Source organism: Gymnoscopelus braueri, assembly GCF_963280865.1.
Source record: "Gymnoscopelus braueri genome assembly, chromosome: 5".
Taxonomy (NCBI): Eukaryota; Metazoa; Chordata; class Actinopteri; order Myctophiformes; family Myctophidae; genus Gymnoscopelus; species Gymnoscopelus braueri.
The window spans coordinates 34891196-34915035 of record NC_137606.1 but is presented as its reverse complement, the minus strand read 5'-3'; the positions used below and the strand labels follow the sequence as shown (position 1 = coordinate 34915035).

Sequence of the window (23840 nt, the reverse complement as noted above, 5' to 3'; positions counted from 1 at the left end):
TGTGCAGTTTGCTCCCCGAGTGCCATGCATCGTCTTTTCTATCACCGTGTTTCCCTCGTTCACCAGTGAAACACATCGGGGACATGACACGATCACATTCAACACACACCTGTATTCTGAGCTAACATGCTAACTTAGAGCTATACTCAGTCTCTCTCTCTCCCTCTTCCTCTCTCTCTCTCTCTCTCTCTCTCTCTCACACACACACACAAACAACACGGACGTGATCAGCAGCAGTCTTACCTCAGTGTAGTGCAGAGACAGATGACTGTGATGTGAGTGACAGCAGCATGACACTCAGCTGTCTGTCTGTCTGCCTGTCACAGTATATCAATCACATAGTTTCTTTATGGGCATGCATGCACAGTTGTGCGTGCGTGCGTGCGTGCGTGCGTGCGTGCGTGCGTGCGTGCGTGCGTGCGTGCGTGCGTGCGTGCGTGCGTGCGTGCGTGCGTGCGTTGCGTGCGTACCTGTGTATGCCTTCATTCTAACACCAAAAGCCCTCGTAAATGAGAGCACAACCCTTCTATTCCATCTTGTCAGTCCTCACAACTATCAAGAGCCATTTTAGTGTTATGGTTTGAATCAGCGTTAAAGAATATATGTTGTCCAAGGCAATGGTCCTGGTCCTCACAAGTCTAGTAAGACTAAATAACGTGTGTATTTGTCTGTGTACATGACTGCGCTAGGGGCTATGAGGGGACAGCTTTTGTCTAGGTGTTTGTGCATGCGTGTGGATGTGCACGCTCTTTTGTCTGTCAGTGTGTGTACATATATTGTGCCCTAGTGTGTCTCTTGGCATCAAAGGAACACAGAGAAGGGGGGGCTCTGTTCTCTACCTCACGCTGTGTTGTCCTACATAGGCGTTTGTTTGCTTTGTGAAGTGCTTACCCATGTAGAACCAGTCCAACGCGCTGCCATTTGGTTATGCTGTGTTGTCTTTTGCTGTGTCCATCCGTGCCTCAAGCACTTCTGCTACCTACAGTATGTGTAGAATATTACTTGCGTATGTGCAATATGCATGTACTGTACATATTGTCACTGTCGGGCACAAAACTTGTATGAACAAAACCGTGAATTTTCCGGAAGTGGATAAAAGGACCTGTGTGCCAATGGATCCAATGTTAACTCATTCACTGCCAAGGGCGTAATTGACGTGGTTTTTGTCCAAACGCCCAGGCTGCCAAGGACGTAATTGACTTAATTTAGGTTTGTTTTGTGTGGGGGGGGGTTGTTGTTTTCTAAGTGTTTTTCAAAAAACAAGCCACATTTAAACAGTCATACAGTAGCTCTGGAATGGAGGATCGCGGCCGGCCAATACCGGCGGTCACGGAGAATACATCCATGATTTTTCAAAGGTACAGTCAAATTAATCAGTTAATACTAGTTATTAATACTTTTCATTGGTTAAATACCTGGCGTCGCTATCGTGGGCGTAGTCAAAGATTTTCAAACTCTTTAAAGATTTTTCAAAAATAGTGAAAATAGGAGATGTATAAGCTCACAGCTCATTGCATCGCGATGCGTTGCGGGCTTGTACATCTTTTTATGCTACTTTTGCAGCACATGTCAGATATGGAGTTAGAGATGTCATTAATTTCATGGCCTTGTGTTGTAATTTGAGTCTTTTCAAACAGAGTAGTATATATTGTCACTGTATGGCAGAAACCTTGCTTGTCCAAAAATGTTCAAAAATAGCAGATGTACAAGCAACACGATGCAACATATTGTGAGCTTGTAGATCGGCTATTTGTGCATGACATTGTCATACAACAAAGTATAAAATAGGGCATTTGTTAATGAAAAAGACATAAAAAGATGAAATATATAGATCCAAAATTTCTGCCTGACAGCGACAATATAATTTGCAGACTAACGGCCTCAATTGACAAATAGTTTCACAATCGCTTCGCAGCTCAACTAATAAGAAATAAGATAAATAAGACCTTTATTGACCCAACGGGGGAAATTCAGGCAGCACAGCAGTTAAGATACAGTTACAGGACAAGACAAGTACTGTAATACAGCAGGGTAAAAACATCACACCGGAATAACGGAACCAGAATATGGACTTTTCTCCTGTTTGCTTTATGTAGCCAACAACCATTGGAGCATCACCCTTCATATGTGTTGAACAGAACGTCATTTTGCAAAAGAATCAAGCCCCAGTGTGCAGGTCTTCTTGCGTCTATGATGCAGAAGACTTGTATACCTGAAGAGCAGACGGTAAAATATCATGAAAGATTCAACATGAACATGCTGTCAGAATTCATCATTTGGTACCATCACAACCATTCCCTGTACCAGTCCTGGTGGCCTGTGTCCACCTCCTCTCTTGCACCACAAAAGCATTAATGGTCCATGGTGCTGCGGAGACAGAGGGGAGCACCCAGGGGGTGTGATAAGCCCCCGCTTTTCACAGTCCATCAGGATCATCTCCTGTCCCATGTTAATGAGCTTTCCCACTAATGTGGGTTGAATAGTTCAGCTGTATGGCTTTCTAAAGGTAGCTGACGTGCAGTGGTGTAAAGTAACTAAGTACATTTACTCAAGTACTGTACTTAAGTACAATTTTGAGGTACTTACTTTACTGCAGTATTTCCAATTGTCTATACTTTTACTGCTCTACTCCACTACATCTCAGAGGCAAATATTGTACTTTTACTCCACTACAATTATTTGAACATTTTAGTTACTAGTTACTTTGCAGATATAAATCATTACATTATAAAACATACATTAAAGGTAGTGTAAGTGATTTTCTTTGGTTAAAATAAGTGTTAAATAGCTCTATATTCTGATAGTACTCATTGCTATAGAGTGTTTGTTCAGTAAAAGGAGTCTCCTTGTCTCTCCAGCTCTTTATAAAACAGAAAATGCATTTTCGTTTCAGTTTCAGTTTAATTTCCAATTTTATCCAATCAGGATAGAGAACTCAATCAGGATATAGATTAAACAAGTGAAATTGGAAGTGATGACACTAAGAAATGAGCATGCAAAATTGGAACTGGAACACTATAAAAATTAAGCTTAAAAATTGGTACTTTCTCCTGATTGGCTGAGATTTTGACACCTACCGGAAAATGTATGTTCTGTTTATTAAAGAGCTGGAGAGACGGGGAGACTCCTGCTACTGAACAAACACTCTATAGCAATGATTACTATCAGAATATAGTGCTTTAACCTTTTAACAAAATACTTTTTGTTTTAACCAAAAAATATCACTTACCCTACCTTTAACCACTTTAGCCATATTATACCTATTACAAGCTCGCAACGTGTTGCATATCGACGTTGTGAGCTTGTAGATCTGCTATTTTCAAACATTTTGGTACTTTTACTTTTGGTACACATTTTTATAACAATACTTTAGTACTATTACTTTTTTTGAATTCCGAACTTTTACTTGTAACAGACTCGGAGTACATCTACATTGCAGTATTGTCTCTCTCTCGCTCGCTCGCTCGCTTTGAGAGACGGAGAGAGAGAGAAACAGTGAATGTAGGTTTTCATAGACATAGTCGCTGATTTCACTCACATAATCTGGCAACCTCAAGGGCAGCGTTGATCAAATCTTTACCCCTAGCTCTCCCCTCTGTTTTCTATCCGACGGTTCTAATAGTCGGCACAAGAACTGAACATGTCAGGTTCCCCCGAGTCGGCCAAAAAGGCGCCGACAGACCACCCGACGGACCCCTAACCGACGGGACGACGATATCCAACGCTTCCCGACGCCAAGTCGGCTCAAAATCTGTGCGGTGGAAAGCTACCTTAAAGGTTTAATGACATTCACTTTTACACCACATTCAAAGTCTTTGTCCTGGTCCTTCAAAAGTGTACAAAAAGTTTTAAGTGAAAATTCCATTCCAGTGATCCATGGCAGGTGTTTTTCTCTCACATTTCAAAAGCCTTTTCAACTGCAATGAAAAAAGAAATCTTTGCCTGCGGGTGTCGCTGGTGAGGGATTTTGCCTGTCAATCATCGCCTCTGCTCCGCCCCCACCCAAAGGAAAGGATAGGGGAGGGGAGGGGCGAGGAGGAGAGTGGGCGGGATTATTCGACAGTGACCTCGAAGGGCCAAGCTCAGATTACTTTTCAGCCTAATTATTCAGAAAACCCCAGACCACAGAAAATCCACTGAATGTTTTAAGTTCAGGTTTTTTGGGTGTAATTGAGGTCATAAAACCCCAAATAAAACATTGAAAATAAAAAAAGTGAAAATGAATGTCATGATACCTTTAAGAACTCTGCAAAGAGATGGGAGTCACACACTTATGCTGTAGAACTTCCATGCACAATACAGTAGATGTTCTCAATGGTGTGTTGATACACAGCCAGGCATAGGAACATGACACAGCATCTGAATTGTGTAAATATTTGATTTTGTTTAAATAAACCTTGTCATCTTTTAGAATGCCATTTTGAGTCTTGATGTTTTAAGTGCTTTAGATCTGCTTTTACTGATCCGCTATACACTGGGCCTCACATACTGTGCCACAATGTAGGAACAGGGCTTTTATCTCCAGTTTGTTGAACCACAACACAATTGTGAAACTGTTGTAATGAGGCTGTCTTATCTGTGGATATGTATGCATGTCACTGACTCAATGCACTGTATTGTCAAATTACAAGACAAAGCCACAGAACTCTAGCTCAGTTGCTGACATAAGATGCAATTTGGTGGTCAATGTCAAGGATGCTATGGACACTGAGGTCATCTTCCTCAGGCAGCCATGGAGCCACGTGGCTCGACGAGGCACACCTCTCGGTTGCTTTTGTTGCTCTCGGTTTGTTTGATGTGAAAGCCATCTGACCGTGTGTTCACCACATGCATCTTGTACTGAGAACATATAGAGACATTTGCACAATAATGAAACTGTTAATATTTAGTAGACAGATATGAGGACATTAGAGTCATTGTATGTATTGTATTGGATGTGGCTACAGACTTTGAATGCTGTGACTTGGAGGCCTGACTTTGTGCATATATATTTTACAGTATATGCATAGTATACTGTATATTAACTCATTCCCTGCCTAGAACGACTAAAACGACTTCTGTCCCTTAAGCCCTGTCTGCCAAGACTAAAGTCACGACTAAAACGACTTTTAATTTAAAAAAAAAAAAAAATCCTTTTTAATTTGACCCAAAGACCAAGGAGATATGATTTTTTGAAGATCTAGACTCCCATCCACTTCCTTGTTAACTTAAAACTTAAACATTTTGTATCTCGGCTCCTGAGTACTTTTTTTTTTCAATGAAAAATCTCTGGCAGTGGGCAAACGCAAAAAAAAAAAAGTTCTGGCAGTGAATGAGTTAAGGTACACCTAAAAGAGACATTCAGCATTTTTTGCATACCTTATTTCAATCTTGTGTGTTTACCTTGAATCACAGAGGTGCTGACTCACACAGACTCATCTGATCCTCAAAGGCTGTCGTCAATGTGTTATCCAGACAGATTGTTTGGTCCACTGCTTGCTCATCCTGCAAATTGGATTGACCTAAGTTCAACTGCATTGTCACAAAACTAGAAAAGGATCATAGAAAATACAAAGTTGGCATTGACTGATTTTAAAAGTATTTGAGAATTGAGGTCCCTGGTCTGCTGTTATTGTAACAGCGACACGATACAGTACGATTCAGTGCTTTAAAATCAGTACACTTATTTAGCCAGAACGTCAATCTCAGGAATCCTGCACTATCGAGGTATTTATTTTACGTTTTTTATGTAAGGGAATAAGGGATCAATTCATTGTTATGGATATAAATAAGTAAGCAACGATTCAATGGCAAATACATGACATTTATAGTATTTGACCTCAACCAGAATTCACCTCAACAAGTAAAGAAATACATTAAAAATGATATATATATAATAACAAAAATAATGAATTTGCACAACCATAACCCGTCATCTCATTTTAAAAAGTGTGTATATATTAAAGTGTTTGCTAGCACAACATTGTTCAAAGGTTTCAAATCTCTGGTTTGGAAAACAAAGGTTTGCAAATTCCATTCCAGCTTGATGCAGTGGGAGGTGGTATAGTAGTCACGTGTTGAGCATGACGTCCAACCAGCCACTCATGAAGCTTGGGAAAGCAACAGCTGCATATCCATCTTCACCTTTTGGGACAAGGCAGCGATGCGTTGTTTTGAGAACTGTGGGCGGCTAGGCAAGTAGTATCTTGGCTCTAAGGTTTGGTTTATTTCACAGAACCCAGGATTTTCAACCACATTGTAGGGTCGCATATCTTTCCATATAAATCTGCCATTGAATGCAGTGATGCCCCGGGGAGTTGTGGCTAAACTTCTGAGTAAAGATGTTGGTGAGGCTTGAGGCTTTTTCTGAGCTGGCTGGCATTTCTGCTGATGCGGGAATAATGCTAGTAGCTTTGTGTTCAGTGTGAGCTGGCATCTTAATAGCTGGCATCTTAATACTGTAGGTGCATGGAAAGACTGGTTGTGTTGCTGTTATATTTTATCTCAGCTTTGCATGCTGTGCAAATGGCAAGTGACAGCATTCAAGGGTGTCTCCCTTTTTACAAAAGCCAAAATGTATCCACACTTTGGACTTCAAGGGCAGCTCTCGTTCGTGCTATCAGAGACATTGTTGCATGACTCTTACAGGAGTTCTGAAACCGGCGCAAAAGTGCAAAAGAGTCTATTTCATTTCATCTTCAATCTCCACTATACTATGTACTATGCACATACACAGTGTCTGTGAGTGTGCATTTCTGTACTGTTGGGGGTTGGAATCCGATGTGAGAGTACTAATCAGAGCCAGCTGGGGCCAACGATGAGATTAAAGTTTAAAATACTAAAACAATCTGGATAAGTATAGCATCAGTGTTGGTTACTGCCCCCATCCCACACTCAGAGAGAGAGAGAGAGAGAGGGCTGGCACAGACCCTCTGATTAAGAGCTGTTTTGTATTCTGTTTGATCCCACAGCGGCTCTGTCATTCTCCAGGGCCCTCTGCCCAGTATCAGCCCAGTATAGTCCCACCACCACAACACACACCTCCCAACAACCTGCGAGTTAGGGACCCTTTCCGTGACCGGATCGCTGTAACTTGGCGACGCCCCTAGTCACTGCGTCACATTCCAGGTGGATAGCACTGCCCAGGCGTCACCAAGTGGACCCAGTGGTCCGCATCGCTGGGGGCAATCCATTTTAGATAATGTATGTATAATTGTGTCGAGAATGGGATCCGACCTCACGACGTTGGAACTGGAAGTCCAATGCTTATCTCTGCATGCCACAGAGTCACATGGTGGTACGGGATTTCAGGAGTTATTTAATACGGTCGGCTCATGTGAAAATAAAATAAATAAATGGTGCATTTATATAGCGCTTTTATCCAAAGCGCTTTACATGGATTGTGCATTACATTCACCCATTCACACACACACATTCATACACCGATGGCGGAGGAAACCATGCAAGGCACCACCAACCTGCTCATTGGGAGCAATTAGGGGTTCAGCGTCTTGCTCAAGGACACTTCGACACTAACTCTGGGGGAGCCCGGGATCGAACTGGGAACCTCACTGCTCCCATCCGGCCACTCTACCCCTGAGCCACTGCCGCCCATGTGAGAGGCAGTTCTGTGTGTGTGACAGAAGCGGGGTGTGGTTATACACACGGCACCGAAGCAAAGGGGGCGTTGCCAAGTTACAGCGATCCGACAGGAAAGTGCAAGCATTTGTTTTGCACCAAAACCACTCCTTGGCAGAAAATCGTCCAAGCCAACCTTTCCAGCTCATTGCATCGGCTATGCAATTTCTTTTCTTTTTTTCAAAAATCAAGTCATTTTTCAAGATGGCCGCCAAATCAACAAGTCATATCTATATTTCTTGCACATTTTAGGAAACATTTCACCACTATACAGTAGCTACCTTGTTGTAGCCCAGGTCTCCCTTCTAAAAGAGATTATTAATCTCAATGGGCAAGACCATGAGTTTTGGAGTGGTTTTAAACTGAGAGGAGAAATGGGGTAGGTATAATCCTAAAGGAAGGGTATATCAACAGTTCGAGTTGAATAGAAGGTCAGACAGAGTGAAGATCATGAGCATATGTGTCCGAGTTGCTCAGCTGGTAGAGCTCTCGCCTTCACACCACAAGGTCATGGGTTCAAACTCGGGCACCGCCCAACTACTCAGTGTATGCGTCGCACGGCTTATGTTACTGTAGGTGTGTAGACAGAGAAAATTATCAAATGGTGGAAGATGAATAACCAACAATCCTGTGTGGAGCTCAGGGAAGAGGTAAGAAAGGCAGCCAGAAAGATGAAGAAAGTAGGCAGGAGTAAAAGGAGATGATGGGTAAGGCGAAGAGAAGAGTGGCTAGGGCTAGGTCAATAGGTTGAGACGTTGGACACTAAGAAGTGAGAAAATAGGGAGGGAGTAGCTCAGCTGGTAGAGCTCTCGCCTTCACACCACAAGGTCATGGGTTCAAACTCGGGCACCGCCCAACTACTCAGTGTATGCGTAGCACGGCTTATGTTAGGTGTGAAGACAGAGAAAAATATCAAATGGTGGAAGATGAATAATCAACAATCCTGTGTGGCGCTCAGGGAAGAGGTAAGAAAGGCAGCCAGGGGGGCACGGTGGCGCAGTCGGTAGCGCTGTCGCCTCACAGCTAGAAAGGCCCTGGGTTCGATTCCCGCCGGGGACGTGCGGCCAGAAAGATGAAGAAAGTAGGCAGGAGTAAAAGAAGATGATGGGTAAGGCGAAGAGAAGATTGGCTAGGTCAATAGGTTGACCTAGCCTAGGAGAGGTTGGACACTAAGAAGGGAGAAAATTATCCGCACCTAGACAGAGGTAACAGGATGGGAAAGATGTGCAACACAAGTTAAGGTGATAAAAGATAGAGATGGAAATGTTCTAACAAGCGGAGACAGTGTGTTGAGAAGATGGAAGGAATACTTTGAGTGAACGGATGGAGGAAAGTGTCAGGAGATATTTGTGACAGAAAGGTACCAGTGAGAGGGAAGATGTATAAGACGGTAGTGAGACCAGCCATGCTGTACGGCTTGGAAACGGTGGCACTGATGAAAAGACGGGCGGCGCAGCTGGAGGTGGCAGAATTGAGGATGCTATGATTCTCATTAGGAGTGGAAAAGGAAGGACATCAGAAATGACTACATTAGAGGATCAGCCCAGGTTAGAAGGTTTGGGGATAAAGCAAGAGAGGCGAGGTTAAGATAGTTTCGACATGTGAAAAGGAGAGATGAGGGGTACATAGGGAGAAGGATTCTTAAGTTGTAGCTGCCAGGTAAGAGGAGAAGAGGAAGGCCAAAGAGGAGGTTTGAGGATGCAGTGAGAGAGGACATGCAGGAGTCAAAGAGGAAGACACAGAAAACAGAACCAGATGCGGAAAAAAATGTATACATGAGATTTATTCTTGCTTTAATCCCTGAGTTTGCCTGTGAGCACAGTTGTATGGCGTTTTAATTTTGATGGTTATAAATGGTAACTTCTGTTTGAAAATGTTCAGATATAGAAGATATCAGAAGATATGTTGAAATGCAAAATCAGTCAAATTTTGGCAGCCATCTTGAAATTAATGGCCGCCACCTTTGATTTACAAGTGGCCCGGTTTCTTAACTCATTCAGTGCCACTCGACATCTAAGACGTCCGTTGTATCATAAGCCCTGTTTTTTTTTTGGGGGGGGGGGGGGGGTGTTCAGAACCCAAGATATCATGATTTGAAAATGTTCTGCTCCATTCACTTCATGTTTTACTTCTTACTGAAAAAGGCTGTATCTCGGCTCCTAAGCACTGCCAGAAATAAGTCAGGCACTGAATGAGTTAAATTGAAGAGTGACCTCCAAAGATGATTTGTACCAAATTTCACACTCGTATCATCATTTGAACGATTCTCTTCTTTTTACACAAAAAAAATGGTTTGTTCATCATTGGTAAGAACAGCTGAATGGACCTCCAAGCTCACAATGAGGTTGGAGGTCAAAAGGGCGTGGAGCCTGGAGTCAGCAGAAAGTTGGCTATGACCGAATTTAGCCTAAGGAGTGTTTTTCATGCAAAACAAATACTTGCAATGGATTCAGATTCATGAAAAAAAGACTAGTTTGACCCCTAACAGGCTACTTCCCGCAGAAGGTTAAGGGTACCCCAACTTTCAGCAGCTGTCACAGATTCCCCTAGGGAACTTGAATTTCAATCGTTGTGAGACGTGTTACTAAACACCTTTACAAACACATGGGTGAAGACATTTCTTGGTAAGGAATTTATTCCCAGATTTTTTTTGACCTGACTATTAGAGACGGCACTACATTTTGGCAGCTAAATTATAACATTAGGTTTAAAGCTACACTATTTAACATTTTTAGAGAATAACGTTTTATTGTGACCAATCTGTATGGTAGAATATGTTATACAATATAACAAACACAACAGCAGTGGTTGTATTTAGTGTTGTCCATGCACTTCTATTGAGAAATGTAGATCCTGTGGTCTGGTGGGACCACTACTGGCTGACAAGTGGTACTGCCTGAAGGTCAAAATTCAATATCCCCCTGAGCAAGCAGACATGCTCTATTGGCTAAGTGGTAAAGATTTCAGCACTTTAACAGGAGACCCGGGTTCAAATACTCTGTAGATGAAAGATACAGAGTGCAGCTTTAAGTCGACACCCCACAAAGCAACTTGACCAGTCCTTTATGCCATTGGTTCTCAAAGTGGGATCCGGGGACCCCCAGCGATCCTTGGGGGGGTTCTAGGGGGTCCCCAGCAAAAGCAGTTAAAGGAGGAGTTCACCCAAAAAATTACTTATTTTCTATCAATTACACACCCCATGAAGCCTTGATTTCATGGATTTATTTTAGTTTTTGTGGCATTCCTAAGACAATCATTTGATGACCGTGTGTATTTCCGGTAGGAGACACAAATAATCTACTTTGTGTCTCCTACCGGATACATTAGCCGGTAGGAGACGGGAATCAAATTATTAGCTTAAGAATGCGACAAAAACAAAAAAGAATCCATGGATTCAAGGCTTCATAGGGTGTGCAATTGATAGAAAATAAGTAATTTTTTGGGTGAACTCCTCCTTTAATGTAGCATCACAATAAACCTTTTATACTTTGGCTATTCAAAAATAGCAGTTACAGTATACACTGTAATGTAGCTATGCGCTTGTATAGATATGCTATTTTTCAAAAATCTTGAACATTGGTGAACATTTTTAACGCAAATCTTTGCTTCTGGGGGTCCCTGGCACAACACGTTTTCAGATGGGGGTCCGCGGCCAAATATTTATCAATTTGGGGGTCCTTGACGTGAAAACTTTGAGAACCACTGCTTTATGCCAGTAGACATCAGGCTCCATCAGACAATCAAGCCTGACCCCCATATATGACAACTTAAGACACACAGTCTGCACAGTCTGTTCCTCCCTATAGACTTATGACTGCTGCCTCCTGCATGCACTCTGGTTCACTTACACATGGACTACTAACATGTACACAGTGTAACTTTGACAGATGCCTTTAATCCATTAAGAGGCCGAACATCTTTTTTCAAAGATGTTCAAAAATAGCAGATGTGCAAGCTTTGCAGCTTGTTGTGAGCTTGTAGATCTACTATTTTTGAATAGCCAACGTATAGAATCTAAAATGACATGGATGCTTTCCCGGTTTTTCCTGGCGGACCCCCCCCCCCCCCCCCCCCCCCGTCCCGTCAAAAAAAGAAATGACGACTCTGAGGTACCGAGACTAGGGGGGACGATTCTGTCTCTACAGGGACATGACTCGGACGGTGCTGAGTCGGCTGAAGGTGACTTCGCAACGCTCTGCACGGCGACGCGCTCGCCTAGGCTCGCTCGGTGGTGCCTCTCATTGCTCAAGTCACCTTCAGGCGGCGCGCTTCTGTTGGTGAAAACGAGTGCACCTTTTTCAATCTGACTGGTTCTCCAATCATACTGTGTCATATTCACTGTTGGTAGACTGTAAGGCAAGGCAAGTTTATTTGTACATATAGCACATTTCAACAGCAAGGCAATTTAAAGTGCTTTACATAAAACATTAAGCATTGAGACATTAAAGTGCCCTTTTCACTGGAAGACCAGTACATTGCTGGGTAAACAATAATCCTAAATTACCGCCATTTATGTGAATAAATCATCTTGGCCACACCGAGATTTCACTGTTTGTACCTGTGTGAGTGACAAGAGTCATTCCCAAATTGCCCTCCTTAGTACTGTCATGTGCCTGTTCCCACGTTAGATGAATGTTATAGGTACAGTACTTAATGCTCACGCAAGAGGTGTCTATAAGCACGCAAGACTAGGCATTTGGGGATGATAGAATATGTGTTTTGTACGAACAGAAACAATAAATATCCATCTGCAGGCTGGCAGACCGGCTAATTTAATTTAATTTAACTCTGCTCCGGTTGCAGATCTCTCGCTCTCTCTGTGTCTGTCTCCTTGACCCAACCTCACCATCACACACACGCTCCCCCATGTCTCCCCCAGCACTCATACAAAAGCTTTTTACTAGTGAATCTAACATCTCTTACGTAAGCACTGTCATAACGCACTGACGCTTTTCATTCACACCAACGTAGCGGGATGACAACGCAGGTAATCTGACAAGGGAGGGAGATGTGAGATTAATGGTACGGGACGCTCAAATTAAATATACCAGCGATAGGCATTTCATGCGAGTGGGAAAGGGGTTTACTGCGTTACAACATGACAAATCATGTTTGTGAAAGAGAGAGAGAGAGAGTGTGTGTGTGTGTGTGTGTGTGTGTGTGTGTGTGTGCGCGTGTGCGTGTGCGTGCATGCGCGCAGTGTGTGTGCCCGTGTGAGAGTGTGTGTAAGAGGATTATGGTCTGTTCACAGCTGAGGGTGCAGCCTGGGCCATTTCTGGACATTTCCACTGTACACAGGATTGACCGATAAGGCTTTACTCTGCACTGTGTTACTGCATATTGCCACCAAGCTTAACTCTATCCCTGCCAGTTTGTGACAACACTTCTGAAAATAGCTCAATCTGCCTTAGGGCCCCTGGCCCCAGATGCAACACCAGGATCCTTTATCTCCACCTTTAGCCCCTATTCTCGGTCGGAGATAACTCTTTTGACTGTGCATTGTCTTGCTGAAGTGGCGATCCATCAGTGTCCTCTCTGAACAGAGTTCCGTCTCACTGGACTTTATTGGTTGGAGTCGACACCGTCTCCATCACTGTGCTGCTGGCCTCCTTCCAACACTGCACTGTCTCCACGCCACCCTGAATGAAAACATAAATGATCATATTACTTTACACGCTGACATCACTCCCACAGGAACAGATCCCCAACATTAGTGTGCAGGGGATTGTGTCGGGGGCGTGAGAGGTTAAGACTTGCTGAATGGCTACGAGGCGTCGCACAATGAGGTGGATTAGGCAACACTCGAGGGGCCTTTAGAGCTTTAGCCAGGGTGTTCAGCGGCTTCCAGTGTCTACAATAACACCACATGCTGCAGCTCCGGCCTGTCTGAGCTAGCAGCTAGCTCAAACCCTGGCAGGTCTGTTTTAAAGTCATACTAATGTATGTGTACTATGAAAGAATGTCATACTGTGAAGTCACCGATTTGTGTCCCTCCCTGCGTCCCTCTTACGCCCATATATGGGCATTTTGGTCGGATCAGCGTTGTGACGTAGGTGTCCTAACCTATAGTATATATATTTTCTTTTTTTCGACATGTCGCATGACTTTTCTTGTCTAGATGTCTTGTTATGTCTATATATATTCTACAAATCTGTGTGTGTGTGAGTGTCAATATAAATCGCACAAATCTCTTTGATGTGTGTGTGTGTGATGGTCTGTACGGGTACTGAAGTCATAGCACGGACATCATAGATAGATTACTGATGTCAGAGATCGGGACAGCATATTATGAGCTAACATTTGGGAGGGAGGCAAAGCATAATCTCATGTTTCTATCAGGCTGGGAAAATGACATAATTACAGACGAATGACACCCAAACAGATAAAGGTTCATTAGAAACCGTGTGTATCAGTGTACATAAAAAAAAGTGTTTATGACAGAAGGAGAATGTATCAATAATAGATTATGGAACTGTGTGTCAACCCTGCCCTCACCACCACTCACCCATTTGGATTACTGCAGTGCCAGCTCAACTGTGCCAGAGTTTCTGCCTCCATGTAGTGTAGGGAATTAAAAACCGTGACGGCTGGGGGTGAGAGGGAGGGATATAACACTTTACGTGTTAGCCAGGATAATGGTTTGGCTGTATTAGGTTGCCTGGACTCATGTCAGAAGCTGCAGTTTTCCCTCATGGCTACTGTGTCAGGGGGATGCTGGAAAGCACAGATATTAAACACAAATGAAATCCCCTCCAGGCATCAGAGATGCACTGTGATTTGCCTATAATGCACTGTAACTTGCCTATAACCTACTGTGATTTGCCTAACTCAGACAACGCAATGCGGACCTGCCTATGTGAAAGCAACATGGGTCTGAGGAAAGGAGTGTGTGTGTGTGTGCAACCCTATTGCCAGAGGAAACGTTGTCATTGAACGTTTCGCCAGAAACGTTCAATGACACCGTTTCTGGACCGCAAAAACGTTACATTTTCAAATTTTCTTTGCATTTCAACGTTTTAGTTTAAGGTTAGGGTTTAGGTTTAGGGTGTGTTAGTATGCAACGTAAAATCGACGATTGACCCTACATGGTTCTCATCTGCTCACCACGTTCACATGCGTTTTTGGGATAAAAAATGTTATCACTGTACTTTCTGCAAAACTTACTGTGACAACGTTTGTGTGTGTGTGTGTGGGGGGGTGTGTGTGTGTGTGTGTGGGGGGGTTAATCTTGCTGCTGTGTAGAAGGTGCGCATGTCTGTCTTTCTGCCTCTCTCTCCGTGTGTTAGTGCTGGTTTGGTGGAGTAGCAGTGGTTGTGTCCCCTGTGCTATATTCTGTGGTGTATTTAGGAGCATCTATTGCAGCAACACTCACACAGAAGGGGAATATCAGAAGGGGAATACATGACACAGCTTGCCGATACCGCTGTGAAAGAGAGAGCGTGTGCGCATGATGTGGAGGATGTCACACATACCTGCGTATAAATGCATTACCACATCACCCTATCAGGTTGTCCGTGACATGTCATACTTGGTGCCGGATGTACATGCATGGGCGTTGCCCGCTGCAGTGTGCGGAGCAGACGGCAGCGCTAGATGAAGCGCAGGCCCCGTGACGGGGTCGTCTCTCCATCTGACGCACCTCACCGTGCACCACATGCATCACTGTTCTAATACCCTGCTGCCACCACAGCGCATGCCATTCCCTGCATATATGGACGGATATGTTTTACAGCATGTAATAATAGTAATGGGTTCCGTATGGAGAGTTCCGCATTAGAGGCTCATCAGTTCCTCTGTTGAAGGATGCCGTCCTGAGGGGCCGTCGAGTGCCGTGGCATGTCGGAGAAACGCTATATGTCAGCCGTAGCATGTCCGGGGGGGGGGGGGGGGGGGGGTTTGACTGAAGAGGCCACTTGGTTAGACGCACCCTTCTCTCTCTAACCTCTCTCTCTGTCTCACACACAAACTTCTCTCCCTGTCTCTCGCACACCAAACGTTTGTATTACTATTTCCTAATAGGCTCTTTGCATAACTGTGGTCCCGGGTTTCCAGAAGTTGGCCTGCTTCCTGTTCAGTTTCCCATAAGAAATACAGTATAACACCTTCATATATGTGTTTCCTGCTCAGATCTGTTGCAGAGCCAGTCTCTAAAAATCTTTTTAAGTATAAAACAACCATTTCTCTTGTAGGGAATTAAAAACCGTGAGGGCTGGGGGTGAGCGGGAGGGATATAACACTTTGGTTACTTTTTGGGGGCATTTGGCACTCACAAGTAGTAATACTCCACCAGGGAAAGGTCTCTAGAGTTATTAGAAATACCATACGAGTTGTTTCACACACACACTAGCTATGTTACACGTAGGGTAAATACGGTGGATTCGTCAACACTCATTAGAATGTCTCTCAGCCAATCACAATACACGGTCAGAACTACATGTTGTATAATGCATTGGTTCTCAGGGGTTCTCAAAGTGGGGTCCGGGGACCCACCAGGGGGTCCCCAGCAAAATTAGTTAATATAGCATCACGATCATTTTAACCACTTTAACCATATTTTATACTCACCGAGTGCCGCGCTATGAGCTTGTAGATCTGCTATTTTTGGCACATAATAGTTTTGAGATGGTTGGGTCCGCAGCCAAATACATATCATTTTGGGGGTCCTTGACATGAAAACGTTTAAGAACCACTGGTATAATGTATACAGTTTTGTCTGCCCCCCCCCCCCCAACACAGATACTATGTTCCTCTGACACTCTGTTTTGTCTGTCTGTCTCCCCCTCTCCCTACGTCGTCTGTCTGTTTCTCCAGAGCTCCAGAGGGAAGGAAGCATTGAGACACTCAGCAACAGCTCGGGTTCCACGAGTGGCAGCATCCCACGCAACTTTGAGGGCTACCGCTCCCCCCTGCCCACCAACGAGAGCCAGCCTCTCAGCCTGTTCCCCTCTGCCTTCCCCTAGAACACTGCTTCTCAACCTGTGGGTCGGGACCCCCAGGGGGGTCCCCACGTGATGTTGGGGGGGGTCCCCAGATGACAGTGAAGTGACCATTTAAGGACTTGTGAGACCTTTTTAATACCTCAAAAAAGAAAAAGAAATACCATACTAGATGCAGTCATCAAAAGTAATCGACAAACCATACTATAAAAACTGGTCAAACATTGGCAAAAATTCTACAAGCTCACAACACCTCGCAACGCTCTACGATCTACAAGCGTTGTGAGCTTGTAGATCTGCTAGTTTCACAATATTTGTCTGTGGAACCGAGTCAAACAAAATGTAATGCCCCAACTCCTACAATTCCAAGAGTTTATCAGGGGGGTCCCCAGTTCAAATATGATTATTTTGGGGGGTCGCGGTCCGTTAAGGTTGAGAACCACCGCCCTAGAAGACGACCCCCCCCCCCCCACACACACACACACACACACACACACACACAAAATACCACACCTCCTCTCCCACCTCCCGTTCCTGACTGCCTCCACCAGCAAATTCTCTCTAGGGATATTAGAACATACTAGAGTCTTGTGTGTAGGACGTTATTTCTATGCACTATGTTTGCCGTTGTATAACTGAATGATGATGATGATGATGTTTTAATCCCATCCTCATCCTGGGCATTGAATCTCTCCAGGTGGGACAGTTGGCTTTTTGGCTAAAATGACGGGTTAAAATCCCTGCTACCATGTCAGAGTGTCCTTGAGCAGGGCACTTGAACCCATCGCCTGCTCACACGTTTTAAGTGGTGTGGATGATAGTAAAATGTAAACGTGCGTGAATGCTGAAGGTGAGTATATGCACGGGTCCATTTGGTTCCATATGTATACTCTCTGAGTTACATTTAGAACCCCCTCAAGGAACCCTGAGAGTCCGTGGACCGCACTTTGAGAAACACTGACCTAGTCCCAACCAGACTCTTCCCGACGCCCCATCATCTCAGCGAGTTGGTACCGTGACCTGGATCAGTGGTGTGCTGAGAACCAGCAGCGCTCTCTCGGACGAAGATTCTGAGGTCATCCTGTGGGGTGTGTGTGTGTGTGTGTGCGTGCGTGTGATGCTTGCTTGCAGTGTGGCAGTAACTGTGTATTCCATTCAGCGACGGGTTGTCGTACAGTATGTATGAAACCATTGTAATGGGGTCTAATAGTTTTCTCATTGTTTTCTTGGCCTTTTGATTTTTTTTTCTTTTTCTTAACTGATAACTGAAGACACACTAATGAAATGTCATTACTAAATAGCTATTGAATATTTGTCCACTGCCATTTCAGCGTGTTCCATTTTGTAGCTTTTACAAATGTTACGTTTCAATTGGTCTGAGTAATACATAGTTGCTAGTTGGTGATGTATTGCAGCCATTACGCTGCAATGTGTAGATTAACAACTCTTGACCAAAATTGTCTTTCCATCAATAATTATAAATTCCTCGATCTCTCTCCCCCTCTCAGTTTATTCCCTTATGGGATTTTATGAATTTGTCATTCTTGCTTTGATTATATGAATGCCAGAGTTGAGCTGTTAATCTATTTGCCTGTTTGTCTAATAAACACACTATATTTGTCAGCTTTCTTTTCCAAGCTAAACTTGACCAGAATGTCTGACCTGGTGGAAAGTTAAATGCACTATGAACAATAAACAAAAAGAGACACCTTAGATTGCCAAAATAATAATAGAAAAGACGGGTTATAAATATTTTCACACTGACAAAGACTCAGTGTTTATCTAAACTATAATTGTAAAAATATATATATGAATCTTACAATCCTCTATCTCTGGCAGACAGCCTCTGTATTGATGCATGTGTTGAAACGAGCTAAGAGCCCGTCACGGCTTTGGTCACTGAATGACCGAACAGGAGAGAATACATCTCTCCCTCCTTATTTAGAACACATGCTTGTTATTGTTTGTAATATTTGTTTTGTAAAATACTGAGCTGTTCTTACCCTCTGCTCAAGCAAGTGTAATAATAAGACTTGAGGAAATAAAATTGCCTATAGTATACCTGTTCCAAGTTTGTCAGGATTTCTTTTTAATTGTCCCCACCAGGCCGAAGGCCGGACGTACTCGCATGATACTGACGGGATACTGACACAATACTGACGAGATACTGACGGGATACTGACATGATACTGACCATGATACTGACAAGATACTGACCATGATACTGACCATGATACTGACAAGATAGGGTTAAGGGGGGCAGAGGGTTCAGAAGGACTGTGAATTTCATTTTGTGAATTCAAAATGAAATTCACATTTTCGGGGTCCGGCCTACTGTCTATTTCTAGTTGTCTAGTGTGTCGCAGAGATGGGCGAAAATACCTCAAAAACTATTTTGATCCAAATGACAAATACTGGGTCAAAGAATTTATCACAATACAAATACAAAATACTGGTCCGAGAAATGTATTTGAGATACAAATAATGTATTTTGTATTTTGAAAATACATTTTATAAAAACTGATGCAATGATTTGTCAATACATAGATTGATTACCAAATATTAAATGAATTGACTATGTCAGAATTTCTAAGAATAAATTGATTATACAAGCAGAATGTTTTTCATGGTGTTTGGAGCAGGCAGACGCATGTTTACCACTGTGTGTGTGAGAGTGCAGGCCACAGTAACCTTGTTATTGTCGAAAGCTAGACAAAAAATATAGCATGAGACCGAATGCCCATTCAGAGCTGCCTCTACGTCTGTACGTCACAGACACCAGGATACTTACACCAGAATACTGACCAGGATACTGACTCCAGGGTACTGACTCCAGGATACTGACACCAGGATACTGACTCCAGGATACTGACACCAGGATAATGACCAGGAATTCACACAAGAAGTGAAGAGCAGGCAATAGAGCTAGTCAAGCATGAGCCATGGTGGTGCAGTGGTTAGATTAATGCCTTGCAAATCAACTGTTGCGAGTTCAAATCTCAGACAAAAAATGATGATTTTTTCCCCCCAAAATTTGAGTCTGACTCTAATCTCTATGCTATTTCACTGAAGAGCACACACGCACACAAATCATGATGACAGTGGTAAGATGGTGGTAAGACGCCTTGCAAAGCAGAGACTATGAGTTCAAAACTCAGACTGAGATGTCTCTTAGTTCAAAAAAGTATGAGTTTTGGATATTTCTCACTTGCATCTTCCATGCCAAAGTGGCTCAAGCAATTAGAGCAGAGGTTTATAAACCGAAGGCTGTAGGTTCAAAACACAAAAACATCTCAATAAACAACTATTACTAAATAAAACTTTGTGTGATGAATCAAAGATCATGGTTCCAATGCCTCAATACTAAAACAGAAGAAATAAGAACAGACGGAAATGAACAAAAAAGAAATGAAAAAAACTAAAAACCCTCATCTCAAATAAAGGATATATCAACTGCTTCAATAAAATAGAACAATTGTCTGATCAAGCTAATCATATGAATCAATGGGAGGGAAAAAAAACTAGAATTAGTAGGAAATCAATAAAATCAATAAATTCCTTAAGCTCCCCCCTCTCCTACCAAAATCACAGGAAAAAAAATCTTTAACAAAAAAAAAATATCTCTTTGATATGTACATTTCTTAAAGGGCAAGACCACTTTGGTAGAGGTTTGGGTTGTGTATTTACCTTGCCATGATGTAACTCCAAAGGTGGACAAGAAATAAAAAATAATCGCTCCATTGATTAGAAATTGATAATTCTAAATGTGCTCCTCATTGACTTACATTGTACGGTAAAACAGCTCTCAAAGTCACTCTATAAGGACGTAAACGAACACGAACAAAGCTGATTCAGACAATATAGAACATCACCAAACCCAGTACTGTTTGTTTTTTTAATAAAAATCTTAACTTCCTGCTGATTTTACTATTTGAAGATCTGGATCCGGATCCACGAATCCAGTCCAGGTTTTCTTCTTAATAAAAATAGCAAGATCAACAGGAAGTTAACATTTTTATTTAAAAAAGGTTTTGGTGATGTTCTATTTTGTCTGAATCAACTTTGTTTGCGTTTGTTTATGTGCTAAAAGAGTGACTTTGAGAGCTGTTTTACCGTACAATATAAGTCAATGAGGAGCATATTTTGAATTATCAATTTCTAATCAATGGAGCAATAATTTTTTATTTCTTGTCCATCTTTGGAGTTACATCATGGCAAGGTAACTACACAACCCAAACCTCTACCAAAGTGGTCTTGCCCTTTAAGCTCCTCCCTCTCCTAAAAGAGAGCATGAGGAGGGAGGTGGACTGCCAAAAAGCTCCTCGCCTTACAAAGACCAAAAATATATATTTGCCAGGACTAAGATTCAAACCACAACCTTCAGCTTGTGAAACCTCACCTTTTCAATTCAATTCAATTCAAAGGAGCTTTTATGTAAACATACGTTTACATACGTTTACATTGCCAGATCAAGTGTCAAAATATAATAAAAACAGTTTAAGAAAAGGGGGAAAGTGTATACTCATTTGCTCATTATGCTTATTTGCTCATTATGGTTGAAGTGAGAGGTGACAGGTCAAAAGATGAAAAGCTGTAGCTAACAGACAGAAAGACTGAACCTAACTAGATACATATACGGACGACCAGGGTTCATTATGACACAACTGAGATTTAGATGATTGTTTAAAACCATCTGTTGGAACATTTTTGTTCTGCTCCCAGATTACATTTTTAATTGAGAGTAAACAGGGCTGGTGTTGCCTTACTAATATCACCAAAAATGCGTACAGTACTGTTTTTTGTCATATCTTGTAATTTGATCATTAGTTTTAGACAACCAAAACCATAGCAGTTTTGATCAACAAAAACTATTTGTTTTTTCCTAATCAATCACATTTTCTGTCATCAATTTAGATCTTTACATAAAAATACTTAGTGGCTATAAGGTTTTCAACAGGTATCTCCTACCGTGTTATTAGACCAATATGTAGCTTCACTCTGACTAGCTGAAATAAGTTTATATCACTGTACTCTCACTGATTTGATATGCTGAGCCACATAGTTGTGAACTGCATTCTGTTTTATCTCATTTTAGACTTGAAACTTGAAATGTCATCTATTTATTACAACATGAAACTCTTAGTCATGTATGACAACATACTATGTTGTCAAAAACCATCAATAGTCAAAAACCATGAAAAGGTCATATCTAAACCAATATGAAAATGTCATCCTATACCAATGAAAAAACATGAAATGATGGGGTTTGATTTGATTTGACATCTTTATTGACAAAAATGCATAGGAATTGCGTCAAAAGAATAAAAGCATAATAAAGCTCAATCGCTTATTTCCATTGTGGCCCTTTGTGTAGTGCATGTGTGTTTGGTGGGGGGTATTGACTACACAGAGCAATGTGGAGCGAGATTGACCTTGTTATCGTCGAAACCTAGACAAGAACTATTATGGCATCATGCCATATAATAGTTCTTGTCTAGCTTTCGACGATAACAACATCTTGCTCCACATTGCTCTGTGTAGTCAATACCTGCACAATCCTATGCCTCTATGCCTGTACTTTACAAACACCAGGATACTGACCATGACACTGACACCAGGATACTGACCATAATACTGACACCAGGATACTGACCATAATACTGACACCAGGATACTGACCATAATACTGACACCAGGATACTGACCATAATACTGACACCAGGATACTGACTGATTGATTGATTGATTGATTGATGTAGTTTATTTAGTAAGACATGAGAATAGTACATGACAGTACATAACAGTACCGGTACAAATTCACAATACAAGGTCTACTAAACTGGAACTCTCATTAAGCACTAAGCTTGTTTAAGATGAGAACCCCATGCACACAAATCATGATGTCATATAAGCCATAATACTGACACCAGGACACTGACCACAATACTGACACCAGGATACTGACTGTGAGACCGACACCATGATACTGACACCATGATACTGACCAGGATACTGGCACATACCATCACAAATAATCAGGGCTTGTCTGACCATTTATGGGTTATGCAGTAATATATTATCACAAAAGTAAACTATATTTAATGCATAAGAAGCTTTCCACAAGGCTTCATGCACTATAGTTGAGGCAAGGTGATATGAAGGCTGTCTCAAGACCCGCCTTACTCTGCCTCTCATTTGTGGTTGCATTTGTAAAAGTGACATCTCACATTGTGTTTTATTTTTTATTTTTCATTCCACAGTATAAACCTGAGTACATTTAAAAAAATGTAGAATAAAATGACATAAAATATGTATTTTATGTATTTAAAATACAGAAAATACAAAATCTGAAAGTATCTTGTACAAATTACATCTAATTTTTTCGGTCTCAGCCAAATACAAATGACAAAATACAAATAAGTATTTGAAGTATTTACATCTCTGCGTGTGTGTGTGTGTGTGTGTGTGTGTGTGTGTGTGTGTGTGTGTGTGTGTGTGTGTGTGTGTGTGTGTGTGTGTGTGTGTGTGTGTGTGTGTGTGTGTGTGTGTGTGTGTGCACCTCAAACCTCCACCAAGTTGCACACTATCTCTGAGTTACTGTCAGTAATCAGAGCCATATTTTGTAACCAGGCTGCAAAAAAAGATACTACTCATGTTGCTGTTTTGTTTTCTTTGAGATGCTGGAACCATTCATTTCTCTGGCTGGAGAAGGTATACTGAAAAAGGAATGGGTCCTTTAATTCTTTGGCGAGTGTGTGTGTGTGTGTGTGTGTGTATGAATTTAAACATGATAATAATAAAATAGTAATCAAATAAAAGGCCCAGAAAACTATTTAGGTTTTGAACAGAGAAAGTGAAACACATATCCTTAAGTTAATTTAACTGTAAGTAAAATGTACTCTGATGATTTAGATGTACATATCAAAATAAAAAGTGATGTCTATATACTATGTCACTCTCAACCTTTGAGGATTCACTTAAAAGCAGGTCATTGAACATAATTAAGCTTTTTTTTTAAACACACAAAACATCTCACTTTGGATCTGAACTTTTTTTTGCCTGCAGTGAACATCTGATGTGTGAATCTTACATGTATCGTAGGCTATCTTTTACTTGGAGGGTTTGTCTCCAGTGCCATGCCTTCAAACACACCACGACCAGGGAACTGACAGCATTGTGTTACATGAAGAAAAAGAATACGTTGTTATGTTTTTCCTTTAAGTACTTTATTGACACATTCTCCTATACAGGCTCTTTGTACAGTTTATAGTTCATGTAACTACATTA

General features: G+C 42.0%; 1 protein-coding gene across 2 annotated transcripts in view; it reads left to right on the top strand.

Annotated features, from left to right (window-relative positions):
- bcas3 (BCAS3 microtubule associated cell migration factor) overlaps nt 1–18619 on the top strand; it is a 318853-nt gene extending 300234 nt beyond the window's left edge. For both annotated transcript variants that reach the window (XM_080427841.1, XM_080427840.1), the window contains one exon: nt 16429–18619. In XM_080427841.1, coding sequence (XP_080283967.1) covers nt 16429–16577 — 149 coding nt within the window. In that variant the 3' untranslated portion in view covers nt 16578–18619. The remainder of the gene's footprint in view (nt 1–16428) is intronic.
- The last annotated feature ends 5221 nt before the right edge of the window (nt 18620–23840 follow it).